Below are 20484 nucleotides of genomic sequence, written 5' to 3'. Positions count from 1 at the left end.
GTTGTCCAAGGCAGGTAAATGATGTGGTGAGGTGTATTCAGATGAGATATTGGTCATTTGATCCTCTTTCATGGTTTTAAAATGACCAAATATGGACCTATGTGTCTGAAAAACTAAATTACTTCTACTACTATTACTACCAAGCATGTCCTACAATACATTTGACAAATATTACTGTTTCCCACTGTGTTATTCTAGCATGACTCAACAAAAAGAGAGATGTGTGTCAGTGCACCAATGTCATGTTACTGTTGTCAGATGAAAGAACTCTGTAATGTGTTACATGGAGAAGGCATGTTGAGCTCTAGAACCATCTAACTGAAAAGATACTGTCAACAGCTGTCCACATTACATTCATATGATACTGTCTGTGTGTACTGTAGTGTACATCCAATCCACTACATTCCACTAGGTGTCTCATCAGTCCCATTATTTACAATAGTTACGTAATCATCAGCAGTGGTAGTAGCAGAGACTTAAGAATATGCGAGATATCTCACTAGCTCCTTTTTTGTGCTTCATATGCAGTCAGTCTATGAATTAATCAGATCAATCCCAGCTGCTATCACATTGGTGTCTATGGGAGAGCCACGCCTTAAAGCTGCAATATGTAACTTTTTGGGTAACTCCACCACATTCACATAGAATTGTGAGTTATAGATCTGTCATTCTCATTGAAAGCATGTCTAAGAAGTTGTAAGGTAGATCTGTTCCATGGGCGCCATTTCTATCCTTCCCGTTCTTAAATTACATTTTCTCGTCTTTTACTTTCGGTTTTGTACACCAGCTGAAATACAATAGTTTTGGTTACTTTGGTCACAGCGGTTTAGATGGTAAAACTGGTTCTGTCACATAAATGGAAATTAGGCAAACTATTCGAATTTTTTCATACAGGAAATGGTGAAGCAATTTCTGAATATTGCACCTTTCAGGATTATAAGCAGACCGAAACTGTGACAATTGTTTTTAATGGTAAGCTTTTTGACTGATTAAAAACAAAGGTTGGACTACTTAAGTCAGTTGTTTGTGTCTATGCCTCTCAAGACACAAAATACTGTGCACAAAGGCTGAGAAACTTTACACTAGTTTGTCATAGTGACCACAAACCAACAACCCTCCTCAAACAGAGATGAGTTGAGTGGTTATGGTTTGATCCCTTCCTCTTTAGCAGTGAGGGTTTGTGAAGGAGGGTGGTGTGTGTGAAGCTGTCTTTTTCCACTGTGGGCAGAGAGAGAGAGACATATAGAGAAATGGTTGTAGATGCTGATGAGCAGGCCTATACATGGAAAAAGGGTGTGTTGCTTTTTTGGCAATGCTATTAAACAGTACAGTATACTGTATTTCACTTGTCATATTCATTTCTCAAGATATACACACAGTTTACCTCCAGATAGTTACAGTTGGGACCGAGATTATTGACACCCTTGATAAAGATGAGCAATAATGACTGTATAAATAACTCATTCAAATTCTGAAATATATTTCAAACAAAGAAAGGGGGAATTTATGTAATTTTATACCAATACAATTGCACAGAGAAAGATATTTTGTTTAACAAGTTATTTTTTTCTCTCTAAAAGGTAGGGGTCAAAATTATAGACACCCCTAAAGATTCATAAATAAAGTAGTCAAAAGTTTAGTGTTTGGTCCCATATTTGTAGCACGCAATGACTATATCAATTTTGTGAGATGCATTTGCAGTTCGTTTTGGTTGTGTTTCAGATTAGTTTGTGCCTAACAAAAATTAATGGTATTTCATATATTGTGTCATTTTGGAGTCATTTTGATTATTAATAAGTATAGAATATGTTTCTCAACACTTACATTAATGTGGCTGCTATCACGCTTATAGATAATCCTGATTGAATTGTGAATAATGATGAGTGAGAAAGTTACAGAGTGTCAAAGATAGCATGTCTCGGGGGTATTAACCTCTCACCATTACCAAAAACAGGGGAGTTTCGCATGTCTTCTATTCTTGGTTACGGTAAAGGTGACTCCAAAATGACAAAATACATTACTTACCATTAATTTCTATTGGGCATAAAATAATCTGAAAAACAACTAAAACGAACAATCATTTTGACTCCTACTTTTTTGAGAATTTGTTTTATAATTCTTCTTCAGCCTAGGGTCAATTTTTATTCATTTCCGCCTGACTGACGTGCCCAAAGTAAACTGCCTGTTGCTCAGGCCCTGAAGCCAGGATATGAATATAATTGGTACCATTGGAAAGAAAACACTCTGTAGTTTGTAGAAATGTTCAAATAATGTAGGAGACTATAACAAAATAGATATGGTAGGAGAATATCTAAAGAAAAACCAACCTGAATTTTTTTTTGGAGAGCCCTTGCTCTTCCATTAGAACGTATCGGGAAAATATTTAATCTAGCTCCCAGCATGCAATTCCTATGGTTTCCACTGGATGTCAGTAGGCTTTGTTCAAGGTTTCAGGCTTGTTTCTTCCCAAACGAGGAAGAATTATGAGCTTTAGTACTGGGATACAGACTTGGAAATCAGTCTGTGCGCGTGTGATGAAGAGGATGCACACCTGCTAATATCATTTTCCTATTGAACATACTTCTTTCCGTATGAAATATTATAGTTTAATTACATTTTAGGGTACCTGAGGATTAAATAGTATTTTGACTTGTTTTAACAAAGTTTAGCTGTAGATTTTTGGATTCCTTTCTCTGCATGTTGAACGAGTGGATTACTCAAATCAATGGCGCCAACTAAACTGACTTTTTGGGATATAAAGAAGGATTTTATCTAACTTAACAACACTACATGTTGTAACTGGGACCCTTTGGATGAAAAATCAGAGGAATATTTTCAAAAAGTAAGTGAATATTTAATCGCTATTTGTGAATTTATGAAACCTATGCTGGTTGAAAAATATTTTGATGTGGGGCGCCATCCTCAAACAATCGCATGGAATGCTTTCGCTGTAAAGCCTACTGTAAATCGGACAGTGCAGTTAGATTAACAATAATTTAAGCTTTTAACCGATATAAGACACTTGTATGTTCCTAAATACTTAATATCCACAATTTTTATGATTATTTATTTGAATTGCACTCCCTCCAGTTTCATTGGAAGTTGTCCCACTAGCGGGACGCCTAGCCCAAACACAATCTCTTCTCTGAGCAATCATTTAAAAAACAATTTCCCCATTTTGGGGGGGGAACACACAATATACAGTGCATTCAGAAGATATTCACACCCCTTGACTTTTTCCACATTTTGTTGTGTTACAGCCTGAATTTAAAATTGATTAAATGTGTATTTTTTGTCAATGGCCTACACACAATCCACGAAATGTCAAAGTGAAATTATGTTTTTCTAAAGATTTACAAATTAATAAAAATGAAATCTGAAATGTCTTATAAGTGTCTTATATATGCCAATAAGTATTCGACCCCTTTTTTATTGCAAGCCTAAATAAATGATGGCGTAAATGTGCTTATCAATGACTTTTAATGACTACTTCATCTCTGTACCCCACACATACTGTCACACCCTGATCTGTTTCACCTGTCTTTGTGCTTGTCTCCACCCCGTCCAGGTGTTGCCTATCTTCCTCATTATCCCCAGTGTTTCTCTGTTGCCAGTTCGTCTTCACTTGTCAGGTCTTTCCAGCATGTTTTCCCGTCTACCTGATTTCTCAAGTTCTGTGTCCTAGTTTCCCCAGTTCTAACCATTCTGCCTGCCCTGACCCCGAGCCTGTCTGCCGTTCTGTACCTGCCTGACTCTGACCCGTTAAGAACCTCTGCCAGTCCAGACCCCGAGCCTGCCTGCTGTTCTGTACCTTATTGATTCTGCCCTGGATTACGGGCCTCTGCCTGCCTTTGACCTGTCTTTTTCCTAACCCATGTTCAGGTCAATAAACATCTGTGACTCTAGCTGTCTGCATCTGGGTCTTATCCTGAGTTCTGAAACATACAATTATCTGTAAGGGAGGTTTTCCAATGCCTAGCAAAGAAGGGTACTTATTGGTAGATGGGTAAAAAAAGCAGACATTGAATATCCCTTTGAGCATGGTGAAACTACTAATTACACTTTGGATGGTGTATCTATACACCCAGTCACTACAAAGACACAGGCGTCCTTCCTATCTCAGTTGCCGGACAGGAAGGAAACTGCTCATGGATTTCACCATGAGGCCAATGGTGAATTTAAAACAGTTACAGAGTTTAATGGCAGTGATAGGAGATAACTGAGGATGGATCAATAACATTGTTGCTACTCCACAATACTAACCTAACTGACAAAGTGAAAAGAAGAAATCCTGTACGGAACAAAAAATATTCCAAAACATGCATCCTATTTACAAGGCACTGAAGTAATACTGTAAAACAAGTGGCAAAGCAATTGACTTTTTGTCCACATTACTGAGTACCGCTCTCCATATTTTCAAGCATAGTGGTGGCTGCATCATGTTATGGGTATCCTTAAAACATGTTACTTGGGAGTTTTTCAGGATAAAAAAGAAACGGAATGGAGCTAAGCACAGGCAAAATCCTAGAGAAAAACCTGGTTCAGTCTGCTTTCCAGAGATTAATTCACCTTTCAGCAAGACAATAACCTAAAACACAATGCCAATCTACACTTGAGTTGCTTAGCAAGAAGACAGTGAATGTTCCTGAGTGGCCGAGTTACAGTTTTTACATAAATCTACTTGGAAATCTATGGCAAGACCTGAAAATGGTTGTCTAACAACAACCAATTTGACAGAGCTTGAAGAATTTTTAAAAGAATAATGGGCAAATGTTGCACAATACAGGTGTGGAAACTATTAGGTATTTACCTAGAAAGTAATATATATATTTTTTTATTAAGTTCAACAAAAAAATTAAAAAAATTGGCTCAGGGGTGTGAATACCTATGTAAATGAGATATTTCTGTGGTTATTTTTCAATAAATGTGTAAACATTTCTAAAAACATATTTTCACTTTGTCATTATGGGGTACTGTGTGTAGATGGATGAGAAAAAAGAAATTAAATCCATTTTGAAGGTAACACTACAAAATGTGGAATAAGTGAACGGGTATGACTACTTTCTGAAGGCACTGTAAACCCTTGATGGTTGCTATGCAGCGCCAGTTAACCATCCTCCTGCGAGTTCTTATCTTTGAGGCATGTCACTTTTCCCATCTTTTAACATAGCCCACCACTAAGCATGCGCTGTTTTCTTAACCACAACTGGATGGACCCATAAAGAATTACTGTGAGAATAGAAATCACTGAACCTAGAAAATATTGGAATAAAGTAGATTAATACAATAGAAGTCAGGTATCTAATTGTTGCTTACTGAAACCTCCTAGTCATCCAATCATGATAATACATTTGAAGCAATAGCCTACCAGTGTGTGTTCAACTAGATGACAACTTAAGCACCGTTTTGATTGGGATAGCGCCATCGCACTATGGGGACTCCGATTTTTGTTTTCACTGAATCTCCATTTGGATATTGGTTAGGCTACAATTAAGCTGTGGAAATGTTAGCTAAGTTGAGGTGAGTGCTGACTATGATCACCTTGTCTAGTTGGCTCGTTTATTAGAAACTTTAGCCAGCATGTTATGTAGTTTAACATGGGTAGACTAGTCCTACTCCTGACTTAAAGCCTGTGACTTCACTGTCTTGTCTTTATCAATGTGATTTTGTTTCACTGAATCTCCATCTGTATAGGCTACTTGGTTCATTGGTGTCTGGCTGGGCCAGTAAGGGAAGGTGGTATAGCTCATCTATTCACTTGATCATCTATCACTGATCTGAAATATTTAGGATCCAAAATAGCGGCGGTTCCATATGTTCCCGTGACGCAAGTTGTGTGGGAAAAAATATAATTTGGGTTTTATTCTGTTATATTCCATTAAAATCTTATTACAAAATATATGTGTGTTGACTGTGATCAGGGTAGGTGTGTCTTGAACGCTTAATGAACAAAATAATGAACTAATGATTTCATTCATTTGGACCTAACATAATTCAACTCTACATATGCCATTCTATTGGTTTTACAATACATTTTATTAGTCTTATAATGTTTCTTAATAAGACCTGCCTAAACAAATGAATAATGGATTTATTGTTGATGGTGTATATTCAATGGACCTATTAATCTAGAAACTCACTCACATCCGCACTATACCTCTCTCTCTCTCTCACGCTCTCTCTCACGCTCTCGCTCTCTCTCTGTCTCTCTCTCTCTCTCTCTCTGCATTATTCATCTGTGGACACACTCAAGGAGAGTCGATCTGTGACTAAAAATGTTGTTGTTTAATTCAAGAATCCACTTCACAAAATATCATTAGTTAATATACCATTACCATTATTAGCAAATCAGACAAATTATGCTGCGCTCTGCCTATTGGCTACTTAACTTATTCAAGGCCGTCTCAAAATACAACACTGCCCCTTTAAGAAAAAAGAAGCTCTTTACCTGACTCCTTTTCAAAGATGGTGTAATGTCTCTCTACGAGAGATGGGTGTAGGAGTCAGGCGCAGGAGAGAAGATCATTCCAATAACCAGAGTTTAATAAAGTCCATCAAAAAATCATACAGGCACTGAACAAAAATACACAGTCGAACAATGACCAAAAGAACGAAATCCCAATGACAACCTGAATGAAAAAATGATGAACAAAAACAACGTTTCCCAAACATAACACAGGGAAACGAAAAATAAACCCGCACGACACAAAGCGGGTAGAAAGAAAATAAATACCCACACTAATCAAACCAAACAAGAAACAGGTGCACAACAAAACAGACATGACTAAACGAAAAGGAAAAAAGGATCAGTGGCAGCTAGTAGACCGGCGACGACAACCGCCGAGCACCACCCGAACAGGGAGAGGCGCCACCTTCGGTGGAAATCGTGACAGATGGCTAGAAATGTACACATGTTGTGCTCTTGTAGGAAGCCACCACTCCCCCATTGTTGACTAGAAATGAGCTATAACTGGGCTAATAACTCAGTAACTAGCAAAGAATATGAACAGATGTGCACACATTGCCACTTGTAGCCATCACTTTGAGATCAAATTAAGCTCATGTACTTGCGACCTCTCATACAGTCCAGTTCAAAGTGAATGGCACAGATCCATATGGCAATGGCTATTTGCATAATATGCCTATTGCAGCTCTGATTGGTTATGGCGCACCGGTCTGTGTAGAGTACTGGCCTCTGCCTACAGGAACATCTCTTACACGGTTAGTTTTGCATAGTAAGTCTTGCATAGATTGTTTTGCTTCGGTATGTTATATTGAAAGTAGCTAATATTGTGTTGATTCGATCACAATTCCCACAGTAGAGCGCAACGTTGATAGTGTTACCTAAAGGAGAAAACTGAAGTTCAATCTAGTTGATGTTTCTTCTGCACACAGCAGTTCCCCTGGTCCGCAGGTGCACAGTTTAGAGGTGACATTGCTGGTCTGTATGTAAATCCAAAATAAAAGTGACCATATTACCTACTGAAGTCAGATCATGCTTTGGAAAGATTGGTGCTGTGACTGTAAAGGTCTTCATATAACTGTTTCCACAGCTCTGCCCATTGCCTCAGTGAAGATAGTCACTCCACAGGGTCTCCTCTACCCTGGAGAGACAGTCACTCTGCAGTGTGACATATCAGACTACACAGACTGGACGTACGGCTGGTTTAGATACAGTGAAGAGCTTCCCATTTAGACCAGAAAAACCATCACCATCTCTCTCCCTGACCAGGCTGGTCAGTACCAGTGTGTTGGGACGAGGAGAGCTCGGCCCCAGAAGTCATATTACAGCTCAGATCTCCCCATCATCATCACTGGTAAGCTCACTGTTTAACTTAAACTACAGAGTCTTCTGAATGGAAGTTTTACTGGTACAGACACAGACCAGACTCTACACCAGTAACCACAACCTCTGGATACTCCTACACACTCAGCTGGGTCAATGTCTCTGATGGAGGACAGTACTGGTGTAGAGCTGGGAGAGGAGACCCAGTCTACTACACCCTGTACAGTGACCCAGTCCAGATAAACATTACTGGTGAGTCAAACAGTTTTATGATAAATGGTTGTTATTTTATATGGATAGAAAGTCATCTAGGGTATAATATTTTGTCTGCTCATTGTATCACAACAATTACAGCTAACTTGACGCTATATTCATGAGTAGACCTATTGATAAATTAATACATTTCAAATTGTGTAACTGTTTATTCAGTTAGTTGTCTGTGTTGTGTCTGTGCAGAGAGACCTGTTGCTGTTCTGATCCTCCAACCCAACTGGACCCAGATATTTATTAGAGAGACTGTCACTATGAGATGTGACATACAGGGAGGAGGAGACACTGACTGGGACTACAGATGGTATAAGAATAGTCAGTTATTCAGCCCCTTTAACACAAAGCCTGAGTACAGAATCAGTCCTGTCTACAGGTCTAACAGTGGTTCATATACCTGTGAGGGTGTAAAGGGAAACAAGCTCTCCAATATCAGTGATGCTGTGCAACTGACTGTGTCTGGTAAGTCTATCTAATCATGTAAACATTTCCATGGGTAACAATAATCAATGCAAAGACTGAAAGTTAGAAAACTGAAACATGTCCTCTGTCTGATCACAGATCAACCCCAACCTGCTCTGAGTATCTCTCCTCAGTGGCGGAACCCTGGAGACTTAGTGTCTCTGAGCTGTGAAGTTGACAAGACTTCTACAGGCTGGAGGTTCTTCTGGTACAGGACTGTTCCCTACAGAGCTGGGTTACCCTCCCTATCAGACAAGTCTTACTCTCTACAGCCCCTATCTGACAATGTGACTAGTGAAGACTCCTACACTCTGATCCCTGCTGGTGCTACTCCCACAGGAGGATATGTGTGTAGAGCTGGGAGAGGAGACCCAGTCTATGAAACACTTTACAGTGAACCTTGGTTTCTCTGGTCAGAAGGTAACCAACCTCAATGAACCTGTATTGAATAATATTTAAGTTAATCTCGTGTGTGTGTGTGTGTATATATATATATATATAAAACTATAGGATTGACTCTGTCTCTTCTTGTTTCAGATCTGCAGCCTTCAGTGTCTCTTAGAGTAAATCAATGCATGACGTTATGTTACATTCTGTAACTGAATGATTGCGTCTCATAAAATAAAATACAAGCTCATAAGATGTTGATATATTGTGAGTGATGATTCCAGATTTACAGTATTATTTATATATTATGTTACACAGCTGGTGATGTGATCCTGGAGAGCCCTGTCCATCCCGTGACTGAAGGAGACTCTGTAACTCTGACCTGTACATTTAGATATCAGGAAACAAATCCTAACCCCAAGGCTGATTTCTACAAAGATGGAGTACTCATCAAGAATGAGACGACAGGAGAGATGACCATCCCTACAGTATCCAAGTCAGATGAAGGATTCTATAAGTGTAAATCTGGTCAAGGAGAATCACCAGAGAGCTGGGTGACAGTGAGAGGTCAGAAGAGCAGAATGTGTGCTTGTGAGAAGAGCATTGTGTGTGTTCAAGTGTCTTGATGGTTAAACATGTGTTTTACTAGTCCCTCCAAGTTCCGTTGTCTCCATCTCTCTGCCCATTTATCATCACAAGTTAGTTACCGTTTTATTATCTGCGTGAAAAACATGTGATTTAAGTGTTGATGTTAATATTTGCACTCCCCTAGAAAAGATCTCTCAACTAAATTGTCAAAAGACTGGTCAGCCCACATTCTGTTCATGCTCTATACTCTAAACCTATATAACCTCTCTCAGAGTCTGTGCTGTTCTTTCTCCAGTCTCTCCAGTCTCAGATACATACAGGAATTGAACTACTTTATTTATGTTCCACCTCAGAGTCTGATGGTGTTGTGCTGTTCTCTCTCCAGTCTCTCCAGTCGTATCTCCTGGATCCTCTACTTCAGTCCTAGTAGGAGTGGTTGTGGGTCTGGTTGTTGCTGGTGTTCTACTGGTCATTCTCCTGGTCCTGCTGTGGAGATATCAAAACAGCAAAGGTGAAACTCATCTTCTCTCATTTCATGGAAAACTTCTTATTATGTCTAGGGTAAAAATCAAAACATGAAATTAAAATAGAAATAGTTGAAGAAAGTTCAGTACATAACACAATGTGTTTGTCATCACAGGTTCCTGTTTCAACAGAATATTATTGTGAGTACACCTGTCTCTCAACTATATTGATACACAGTATTCTCTGTGCTTCTTAAGCTGAGTATCTCTCTCCCTCTAGGCCCCCTCAGCCCCGGAGCACAAACCAGGACCCCCAACAGGACCAAGGATCTACCCAGGGCCAGACTCCTGATACTGTTTATACATGTCTGCATGTTCAGTCTCTCAGTCCAGACCTCAACCACTCTTCACTCTGCAACCTCATACACTGACTCATCAACATCCACTTTGTATAACAACATGTTACCATACTCTCTGTCCATAGACAAGCTGAGGGATAACCATCCTAACTAACCTGCCTCTCTCTTCTTTGACCAACAGGTGACACTAACATCTACGATACGATCAATCCCTCAGACAACAATGATAATGGTAGTGTAATGTAATGTTTTCAGTATGAATGTGTAGTAGTCTACTGCTCTTCATTTAATATGACATGTAGTTTGACTAAGTGGAGGTGTTTGTGTATTATGTCTCAGATGCTGCTGGTGCTTCTGCTGCTGGACCAAGTCATGTGACTTACGCCCAGATTCAACTCAAAAGGTTGGACAAGAAAAAGAAAGGTGACTCAACTGTGACATATATTGATACAATTTTTTTTAGCAGTGCATCTAAGATGAGTAAAAATGTGCACATATATATATATATTTACAAATTCTCTGCTTTTCCTCCTCCTCCTCAGAAAAGAGAAATGATCCTGAAGAAAATCCAGTCTACTCTGAGGTGAAGACAGGGAAAACCACAGGTAAGACCCATTCTACAGGTTGGCAGTCATTAAAACCTTAATTCATCATTTCTGAGTTTGGGACGAAGAGGCAGAATATGCAATAATCTAAGTCCTTCATTTGTTGACTGGAAATGTCCATTGTCAGCAGCAGCTGGACCTGTTGATGTGATCTATGCTGAGGTGGACCTTCAAAAGAAGGCCAAAGTCAAGAAGAAGAGAGGTAAGTCTGGACATCCCTCCCTCCATATTCCCCTTATCAGAACCTCATATCACACATATACAAACACACATATACAAACACAATCACACGCACACACACACACAATAATACATTGTAAAAATGTTTTATTTTTTGTTGTTGATAAAAACACATTTTATTGAGTCATGGTTTAATTGTGTATTACTGTAACAGCTTTTTAAACAATGATATGGTGTAATGATGATGGATCTTATCTGCAGCTACAGTAATTGTATCTGTATTGTATTGTGTATTGAATTGTATTGCTTGTGGCTTTTTAAATTTGAGTCATTTCGCAGATGCTCTTATCCTGAGTGATTTACACGAGCAGTTAGGGTTAAATGCCTTGAGGTACAGACACATTTTTCACTTAGTCAGTTCGGGGATTCAAACCAGCAACCCTTTGGTTGCTCCTAACCACTAGGCTAGCTGTTGCCCTAGTTTAGTTTATATATTTTATTGCAATAAAGAGCAGCTAAAAACTGAATTGCTTATAGAAGAACAAACAAAAAACATCAACAAATCTATAAATTGTGAGAGTAATGGAACTGGAAGAGATGATGGATGATCAGGGAAGCAGATCTGATGGTATTGAGATCTGAGGAAGCTTTGATGGTCTGATGATCCTATGAGTGGAGGAGGGAGCCAGTCAGAGTAGAAAGACAGTCAGGGTCCGTATCCTCAGCAGAACCCCATGCTGTCCCCTCATGTCCTCCGTGATCTGGGCTGGTGATAGTTATCTTAGCTGGCTAGCCACTCCTCTCCACTAACTCTATGTAGCTCCCACTTAGGTAATGCTATTATGCTGCCACACAGTCACTAGAATAATAATATTAACAGTCAGAGTATCTTATGCACTAGTCCCAGCCATCTCCTCATGCAGTCCTCTCACTTCTTCTGCTTCTCTCCAAGCCAGTGTTGTGGCATTCTAATCCATTCAAATCCAAACAGTCTCCAAGCTAGCAAGTAAGCCAGAAAACTGGCACGGTCGAACTTAAAATTCAATTATTATTCACGGATTCTGAAAAAGCAATCAAAAATCAAAAATCTGATTGAAAAATAGCAATACGAAAATACTTAAAGGCCTAGCGCAGCCAAAAATGTGATTTCCTGTGATATTTATATATACGTATATATATCCACCCTATGAGGTTGGACTAATACTGTGAAATTGTGAAAATGATAATGCCCTATTAGTGTTAGAGATGTTTGAAAGGACTTCCTGGAATTTCAAAGTTTTGGCCTACCTGGTGTCATCACCAATTCAGTTTTCCCCTCCCCACTCAGACCACTAACAGTCAGTCCTAGCAACATTTTTGCTTGGGAAATTGCTATTTGCTAAGAAACTATAAGGTACTTAATTGTTACCCAGAAATGATTTGGTATTAAGATAAAATCAGTGACATTGGACCTTTAAAAACAACTAATATGATTAAATGTTTAAAATTATGGGAGCGATCATCCATGACTGCCATAGCGGTGCCATCATTGCAATTCAAGGACCTCTCACTATACTTTAACATTAAACTACAGTAGTTCTAAAACCATCACACACAAATGCATTGTGTGTTTTTTAATATTGAAATTTGGACACGCACGGCCTATGATTGCAAAGGGGTCTTCCAAGAACATGATGGGGTCAACTTGGGGTCATGATAGGGGCTGCACCAAATGTTTGATGTATTATAATAATTGATTATGCTTATGTTGTATTAATAGAAGGGGAAGGGCTATTAGACCCCTTCCCCACTACATGTATAGGGTCCTGGACTAAAGATTAGCAATATATATATTCATTATAAGGTTTAATATTGTTCCCCAGTTCTTTTATAGTCTTTTCTTATTTTAAGAAACGGTCTGAGAGATGTTTGAGTTATTGCAGTCAAAACAGGGTGTCTGTGAGAAAGCACCTCAAGGCTAAAAGAGATTCATAGACACAGAACCCTGCAGGGGAGTGAAAGAGATAAGACATACCACTATAAAGCAACTTGGAGAGTGGAAAATTATTGCTGAGCCCTTAGAAATCACTGGAACTATTGTCTCTCCTGCAAGTTTGTAAAACTGTATATGCATGGTCTTGGTCTCATGAGTAGAAGGTGTTGACCTAGGCAGTTACATCATTAGGGGTTGACTGCAAGCATATTAAAAGCAACATGGAATTTTCCTATTTTGCAGAACTCAGGAGAGACATCAGTTGTATGTTTGATGTTTGATCTTTGACTTTTGTCTACAGCTGTATTTTGATAAAAATTGTTATGATTTATAAGTGCACATTTTGAGCATTCCTTATTTGTTAAGTAAATAACGGAGCCCAGAAAAGCGGAACCAACAAACGCAAGGTCAGACTCATAAGTGTGGTGTGGTATCTACATGGAAATAGTATCAATATTTCCATTACTGTGTTACATTCCATGTATAAACTACCTGACCAGGTCTTGCTCATAGCCTCACCATCCTACAGACAAGGTCACCATGATTAATGACAGTGTCCCTGCATGGTTGGTAAGGCCACTGTTCCTGTTAGGGATTTCTGTGTCTATGTGTTTATATCCAACACAATCTCACACTCAATTAGTGAAAATATGTACTAAAAGTATTTCAGCAGATTTTGTGTGTTTTTGTGCATTTTTGTGTGTCATGTCCTGATCAGCAGAGGGAGTAATTGTATTAGTTTTGGTCAGGACGTGGCAGAGGGTTTGTGTTTTGTATGTATTTCTACGTTCTGTCTAGTTTAGTTTTTCTATGTTTAGGTTTGGGTGTTGGACTCTCAATTGGAGGCAGGTGTTTCTAGTTGCCGCTAATTGAGATTCCTATGTATAGGTGTGTGTTTGGTTTGGGTTTTTGTGGGTAGTTGTATTTGCACTGCTGTTTGTTTAGCCTGCAAATCTGTTAGCTGTTGTTCTGTTTCTTTTTTTTCCCCGTTACTCACTTTAAATAATAATATTAAAGTATGAGTATTCAGGTACCCGCTGCGCCTTGGTCTCATCTCTTCGACAGCCGTTACATTGTGTGGCTCAATTCGTGTTAAAATACATATTTTGTGTGACTTAATTCGTAGAAAAATACATTTTTGGGGGGACACCCTTCGGAACAGTCTTTCGAAAGTTTTGGGAGCAATGCATTTTGGAAAATTGTGTTCTACACTGCCTTTTTTTGTGTCCCATATTTATTTATATAAAAAACAAGTGTGTTAACAACCCAATATTGTTAATTAACCAGGTTGTCACTGAAATACTTATAATATAATAGTAGACTTATGTTTTTAAATGTTTTATTATTAATACCAATACTGTATTTTATGCTTGTTTTTCGCATAATATTTTATGAGGGTTGCCAGATTGGAGTAAAAAAACTGTATTTGTCAGGTTTTTTGTGTGGTATCGTAATTTGCAGAAAAAGACACATTTTTGTGCAACTTCATTCATAGGAAAATACATTTTTGGGGGGCAAACTTCGGAACAGTCTTTTGAAAGTTATTAGATCAATGCATGATGGGAAATGGTGTTCTACACTGCCTTTTTTTGTGTCTCACAAAAACAAACGTGTTAAAAACACACAGAAATAATTATAATATAATAGTAGCTTTGCGTTGTTTTTTATTTTATTAATGCCAATACTGTTTTATATGGTTGTTTTCACTTAACTTTGGGATTCTGGTGCACTTGTAGTAAGGAAGGCCTTTTTTTGTAGGCAACAGTAGGCCTACACGATTTTCTTCATAACGCATTTCATATTTCCTGGAGCTTACATTACACAATGTTCTTAAATGCATTGAGTACACGTCTCCACTTTTTCATGTATATTACACAATTTCTTTCATAATGCGTTTTATACAAAGCTATGTCGAATTTTATGAAGGTTATCAGATTGGGAAAAAAATACAGATCTTTTTTTTGTGGTATCGATTAAAGTATTTGATTGGGGAATGGGGATACATTTCATGATGGGAAATTATAATACACACCACCTCTGGGGAATAACATGTTGGGCAAAGTGGTATAGGAGAGGCTGACAAAAAAGTATTCACCAATTGGAACCAAGAGCGGCCTAGCTTTGTCCTTCATGATTGGGAAAGGCCTTGATTCTAGGCTGTAGAAAATCCTACATCCATTACATTAAATCAGAACAGGATGGATCAACAGTGATTCATATTACTGGTTTGCATCCAAAAAAAGGATAGTTTTTTTTTTGTTGCTTCATAACACAATTACATTATTTGTCTACCCATATGATGTGGATATTGTCAGGTTATTGTATATATAAGCTTCAGTAACAAACTAACAACATGGTTGTAATAACACTTTAAACAGGTAGTTTGTAAATGTGAAGAGTGTGTTTGTTTTGGGTCAACACTGGTACGTTAAGTTATTTAAATTAGACAGTCACAGAGGATTTTCTACTGAATAACTGGTCAGGGCTTAGCACTTTCCATTCAGCTTCAGGCAACTTTGATCACAGCTGGAGTGACTACATCTGTCTGTCATGCTCATTGTTGCTCATCCATTGTTCACTAGAAATATCAATGGATTTACACCCAACTCTATGTGGAAAAAAATAATGCTTCCCACCACTAGATGACATAACTAGACGTGAGCTGAACGTGATTCCAACGCTGCCACCAATGTAGCAGAAGAAAGTGAAAGCTGCAACAGGGACTCTAACCAGGGCTCATACACGGCAAAGTGAGCTCTAACAGCCATTGCCATCAAAGCCTAGTATTCCTCTGGACAGAGGCAGAAGGCCTACAATGCTGGCCTTGTTATAATAGACTAAGTACTGTATATACAGTGCATTTGGAAGTATTCCTTTTTCCACATGTTGTTACGTTACAGCCTTATTCTGAAATGGATTAAATACATTTTCTTCCTCATTAATACACACAATACCCCATTATGACAAAGCAAAAACAGGTTTTTAGAAATGTTTGCAAATGTATTAAATATAAGGGGGACTTTGTCAGTAAGTTAGGACCCACTTCCTCCTGAAAACGCACAAGTGGGCGGGTGTTTCATGTACCTCAGCCACACTGAGCAATGAGCATGGAAGATAACTCATGCAAACCCTTCTGCAGGCATGCAACACCTACATGAAAATACACACACACACTGTTCTGATACCATCAGCCTGATCAGCACAGTAACAGACCCCAAACACACCCACTCCTCTTGGTCTAACTCTCCAGCTGAGTGAAGGGGTATTTTCAGAGAATGACTATAGAGTGTGACTTCCTTTTCAGCTAACATACAAAGCCCCCCTTCAACTGACATGACAAAGGCCTCCTTCTACTAGCTACCAGTCTCATCAAAATAAGTCTCATCTCTAATCTCTCTTCTCTGTGTGTTTTGGTGAGTCTAGCAAGCTACTAGTCAGTCACAGAGAAAATACAGACTTACAACACCTAACGGAGATGTCTGGTGGTCCCCTCTCCTGCTTCTCCAAACAGGGAATACTCCTACTCTCTATACTCCACTATGGTTAGTATTGTATGGATTATTTACTTTCTCCTGCTCATGTTTTGTATCTATTAAATGTGCTTGCTTTCATGATACAGTTAGGAATACAGTTAAACAATTAACTTCTTTGTTGGTTTTTACATGGTGTGTTGAATGTACTGTAGAATGACTAGTCATCAGTGATTGTGTGTTAAAGTGTTTACTTGCATGATAAAGTTAGGAATACAGTTAGCTTTCTCTAACTTGTTGTTAGTTTTTCGTGGTGTGTGATACCGTATATTGATGATGCTTGTTTTTAATGAAACACATTCACATATATTTGATGTGTGTGTCATTGGTGTGGTTGGGTCAGCAGCCCTTGCAGTGCTTTCAGAAAGCAAGATCTTATGATCCTGTGCTAGAAGCATGTGATTCATTTAAGGCGATACTGGATTGTATCCAATTATTGTTTATAAATCGTCACTTACAAAAAAGAACTGGTAAATAATAAGACAAGGACAAGTACAGATATGTCCTCAATTGTAGTTATCTTTGTATTTTATTTCTTACGTCATGACAGAGTTATTTCTTTCTAAAGTTTAATAATATATGATTGTAGACTGCCCCCAGCAGGCCAATTAAACCTTCTGCATCTTATTGATAACTGTAACGTGGGTCGTACAAAGGGGACCAAGGCGCAGCATGTTGAGTGCTCATCTTCTTTTATTGAAGTAACGTGAACACTTAAACAAAAATAACAAAATGACGAAACAGTTCCGTAAGGCAACACAGGCTATACAGGAAACAACCACCCACAAAACACAAGTGAAACAACATCAACTAAATATGGCCTCCAATTAGAGATGACAACCAGCTGCCTCTAATTGGAGGTCATGCCAAAAAACCAACATAGAAATAGAAAAACTAGATTTAACCATAGATATAGAAAACATAGAACAAAAATCAAAAACACCAAAACACACAAAACAAACACCCCCTGCCACGCCCTGACCATACTATAATGACAAACAACCCCTTTTACTGGTCAGGACGTGACAGATAACAACCTGTAATACAGTATATGGTTGTAGACTGCCATGTAATAATCACCGTTTTCAAGGTGTGTATATACAGTGCATTCGGAAAGTATTCAGACCCCTTGACTTTTTCCAAATTTTGTTACATTACAGCCTTATTCAAAAAAAATATAAATACCTCATTTACATATGTTTTCAGACCCTTTGCTATGAGACTCGAAATTGAGCTCAGGTTCATCCTGTTTCCATTGATCATCCTTGAGATTTTTCTACAACTTGATTGGAGTCCACCTGTGGTAAATTCAATTGATTGGACATGATTTGGAAAACCATACACCTGTCTATATAAGGTCCCACAGTTCACAGTGCATGTCAGAGTAAAAACCAAGCCATGAGCTCAAAGGAATTGTCCGTATATCGCCGAGACAGGAATGTGTCGAGGCACTGATCTGGGGAAGGGTACCAAAACATGTCTGCAGCATTGAAGGTCCCCAAGATCTGGTAAAAGATAATACAAAGAAAAAAACACGTTTTTGTTGGTATTTTTTGTTCCATCATCTTTGAAATGCAAGAGAAAGGTCATAATGTATTATTCCAGCCAAGGCACAATTTAGATTTTGGCCACTAGATGGCAGCAGTGTATGTGCAAAGGTTTAGACTGATCCAATGAACCATTGCATTTCTGTTCAAAGTGTTGTATCAAGACTGCCCAAATGTGCCTAATTGGTTTATTAATAACTTTTTAAGTTCATAACTGTGCACTCTCCTCAAACAATAGCATGTTATTATTTCACTGTAATAGCTACTGTAAATTGGACAGTGCAGTTAGAGTAACAATAATTTAAGCTTTCTGCCAATATCAGATATGTCTACAGTATGTCCTTGGAAATGTTCGTATTACTTACAACCTCATGCTAATTGCATTATGCTACATTATGGCCTTTCTCTTGCATTTAAAAGATAATGGTACAAAAGAAATAGAAAAAATACAGTTTTTTCTTTATATTATCTTTTACCAGTGTTTCCTTTCAAATGGTGTCAAGAATATGCATTTCCTTGCTTCAGGGCCTGAGCTACAGGCAGTTAGGTTTGGGTATGTCATTTTAGGCTAAAATTGAAATAAGGGGTGGATCCTTAAGAGGTATTAAGTAAGAGTAGTCGGATTCAGTAATAGTAAAAAAAAATAGAGATGAGAAGACAATCATATTAAAAGTAATGTGAGAATTGCGTTGTGGAAAGCTTTTATACTGAACAAAAATATAAACACAACATGTAAAGGGTTGGTCCTGAAATAAAAGTTCCAAAGAAATGTTCCATATGAACAAAAAGCTTATTTCTCTCAAATTCTGTACAAATTGGTTTACATCCCTGTTAGTGAGCATTTCTCCTTTGCCAATATAATCCATCCACCTGACAGGTGTGGCATATCTAGAAGCTGATTAAACAGCATGATCATTACACAGGTGCACCTTGTGCTGGGGACAATAAAAGGCGACTCTAAAATGTGCAGTTTTGTCATACGACACAATGCCACAGATGCCTTAAGTTTTGAGGGAGTAGGAATGTCCTGCAGGAATGTCCACCTTAGCTGGTGCCAGATAATTTAATGTTCATTTCTGTTCCATAAACCACCTCCAACATCGTTTTAGATAATTTGTCAGTACGTCCAAACGGTCTCACAACTGCAGCACAAGACCTCCACATCCGGTGCTGAGGAGTATTTCTGTCTGTAATAAAATGTATTTCAATTGACTGATTTCCTTAAATTAACAGTAACTCAGTAAAAACATGTATTTCTAGATTAACACTTATTAACATTATCCCTATCTGAATAAACAGGTGCCAACTCCGAGCCCAGTGAACCTCTTCCTCTCTCTTTAGGGACCTGGGCTGATGTCCCTCCAAAGGACCAGTATTGGTTGAAGGGAGGTTCGGTGTGTCTGGCTGTTGCAGAACCACCTGAGGAACTTAAAGGACTTAGATGGAAGTTCAATAGTGCTGTAATAGTTGATGATAAAGAGATCTCTCCTAAATACAAGGAGAAGGTGGATTATAATCCAGTGAACCACACTCTGTGCATTAAGAATTTGATGCACACAGACAATGGAATTTACATTGCAAATGCAAAGAAAATAGATTGGTCAGATTCAACGTCTTCATACAGACTTAAGGTGTTGGGTGAGTTTAGTGTTTTTTAGTGTTTTGGTAGTCTGCTATGTGTTTCTGCTTTGTTTCAAAAAGCTAATCTCCTTTAAAGTGTCTTCACCAGTCATACATGTAAAATGTATCTTTCTGAACTGTATTGGTTGTTGTAGAAGCTGTTCCCATTCCAGCCATGCAGGTGACCTACTCTAACCAAGTAACACTACTCCAAAGACACCCAATTGGGAGAATGACCCTAGATGTATTTGTCACATGCACAACTACAGTAAAATGCTTAACTTGCGAGCCCTTCCCAACAATGCAGTATTCAATATCAAAATAGTATAACAGAAAAACTAACAAAAACAAGAGAAATAAGAAAGAAAAAATAAGAAATGAATAAAGGAGAGTGTAAGCTATATACAGAGTCAGTGTCAGTACATGGACCGCAAGTCCGCACGTCCTTGGAACAGGAAGTTGAATTTTCGTCAACGGGTTTATATAGTGGTGAAAGAAGGGCGTGTTTCATAGTTTTCAACCGATGTCTGTTCACTTGGGCGAGGCCTTTGAGTGAGCAGAGTTTCTCTGTTATGTGATCCTTCCTTAACCCATAGAAGTCCCACCCAGTTGACTTCTTCAAAATCGTGAAAGCCCTCAATGGCGCTGACCATGCTAAAATACTATTTGGGTACTATAGTTCTCTATCTATCTCTATGGATACACTAGCCAAAGGCG

General features: G+C 38.5%; 1 protein-coding gene and 1 long non-coding RNA gene across 2 annotated transcripts in view; both read left to right on the top strand.

Annotated features, from left to right (window-relative positions):
* The first annotated feature begins 5597 nt into the window (after positions 1–5597).
* Positions 5598–20484, top strand: part of LOC106578032 (high affinity immunoglobulin gamma Fc receptor I-like) — an 80048-nt gene continuing 65161 nt past the window's right edge. The window contains exons 1-7 of the mRNA XM_045700599.1: positions 5598–5601; positions 7554–7676; positions 7847–8038; positions 8243–8515; positions 8615–8839; positions 9221–9469; positions 9876–10001. Of these exons, the coding sequence (XP_045556555.1) occupies positions 5598–5601; positions 7554–7676; positions 7847–8038; positions 8243–8515; positions 8615–8839; positions 9221–9469; positions 9876–10001 (1192 nt within the window). The remainder of the gene's footprint in view (positions 5602–7553; positions 7677–7846; positions 8039–8242; positions 8516–8614; positions 8840–9220; positions 9470–9875; positions 10002–20484) is intronic.
* LOC123728627 (uncharacterized) lies at positions 10494–10902 on the top strand. Its single transcript, XR_006760250.1, has 3 exons — positions 10494–10545; positions 10653–10736; positions 10856–10902. It is a non-coding gene; the product is annotated as an uncharacterized lncRNA (long non-coding RNA).

The sequence above is a fragment of the Salmo salar genome, chromosome ssa18 (assembly GCF_905237065.1).
Source record: "Salmo salar chromosome ssa18, Ssal_v3.1, whole genome shotgun sequence".
Taxonomy (NCBI): Eukaryota; Metazoa; Chordata; class Actinopteri; order Salmoniformes; family Salmonidae; genus Salmo; species Salmo salar.
Note: the sequence above shows the minus strand (reverse complement) of the source record. Positions and strands in the feature narration are given on the sequence as shown.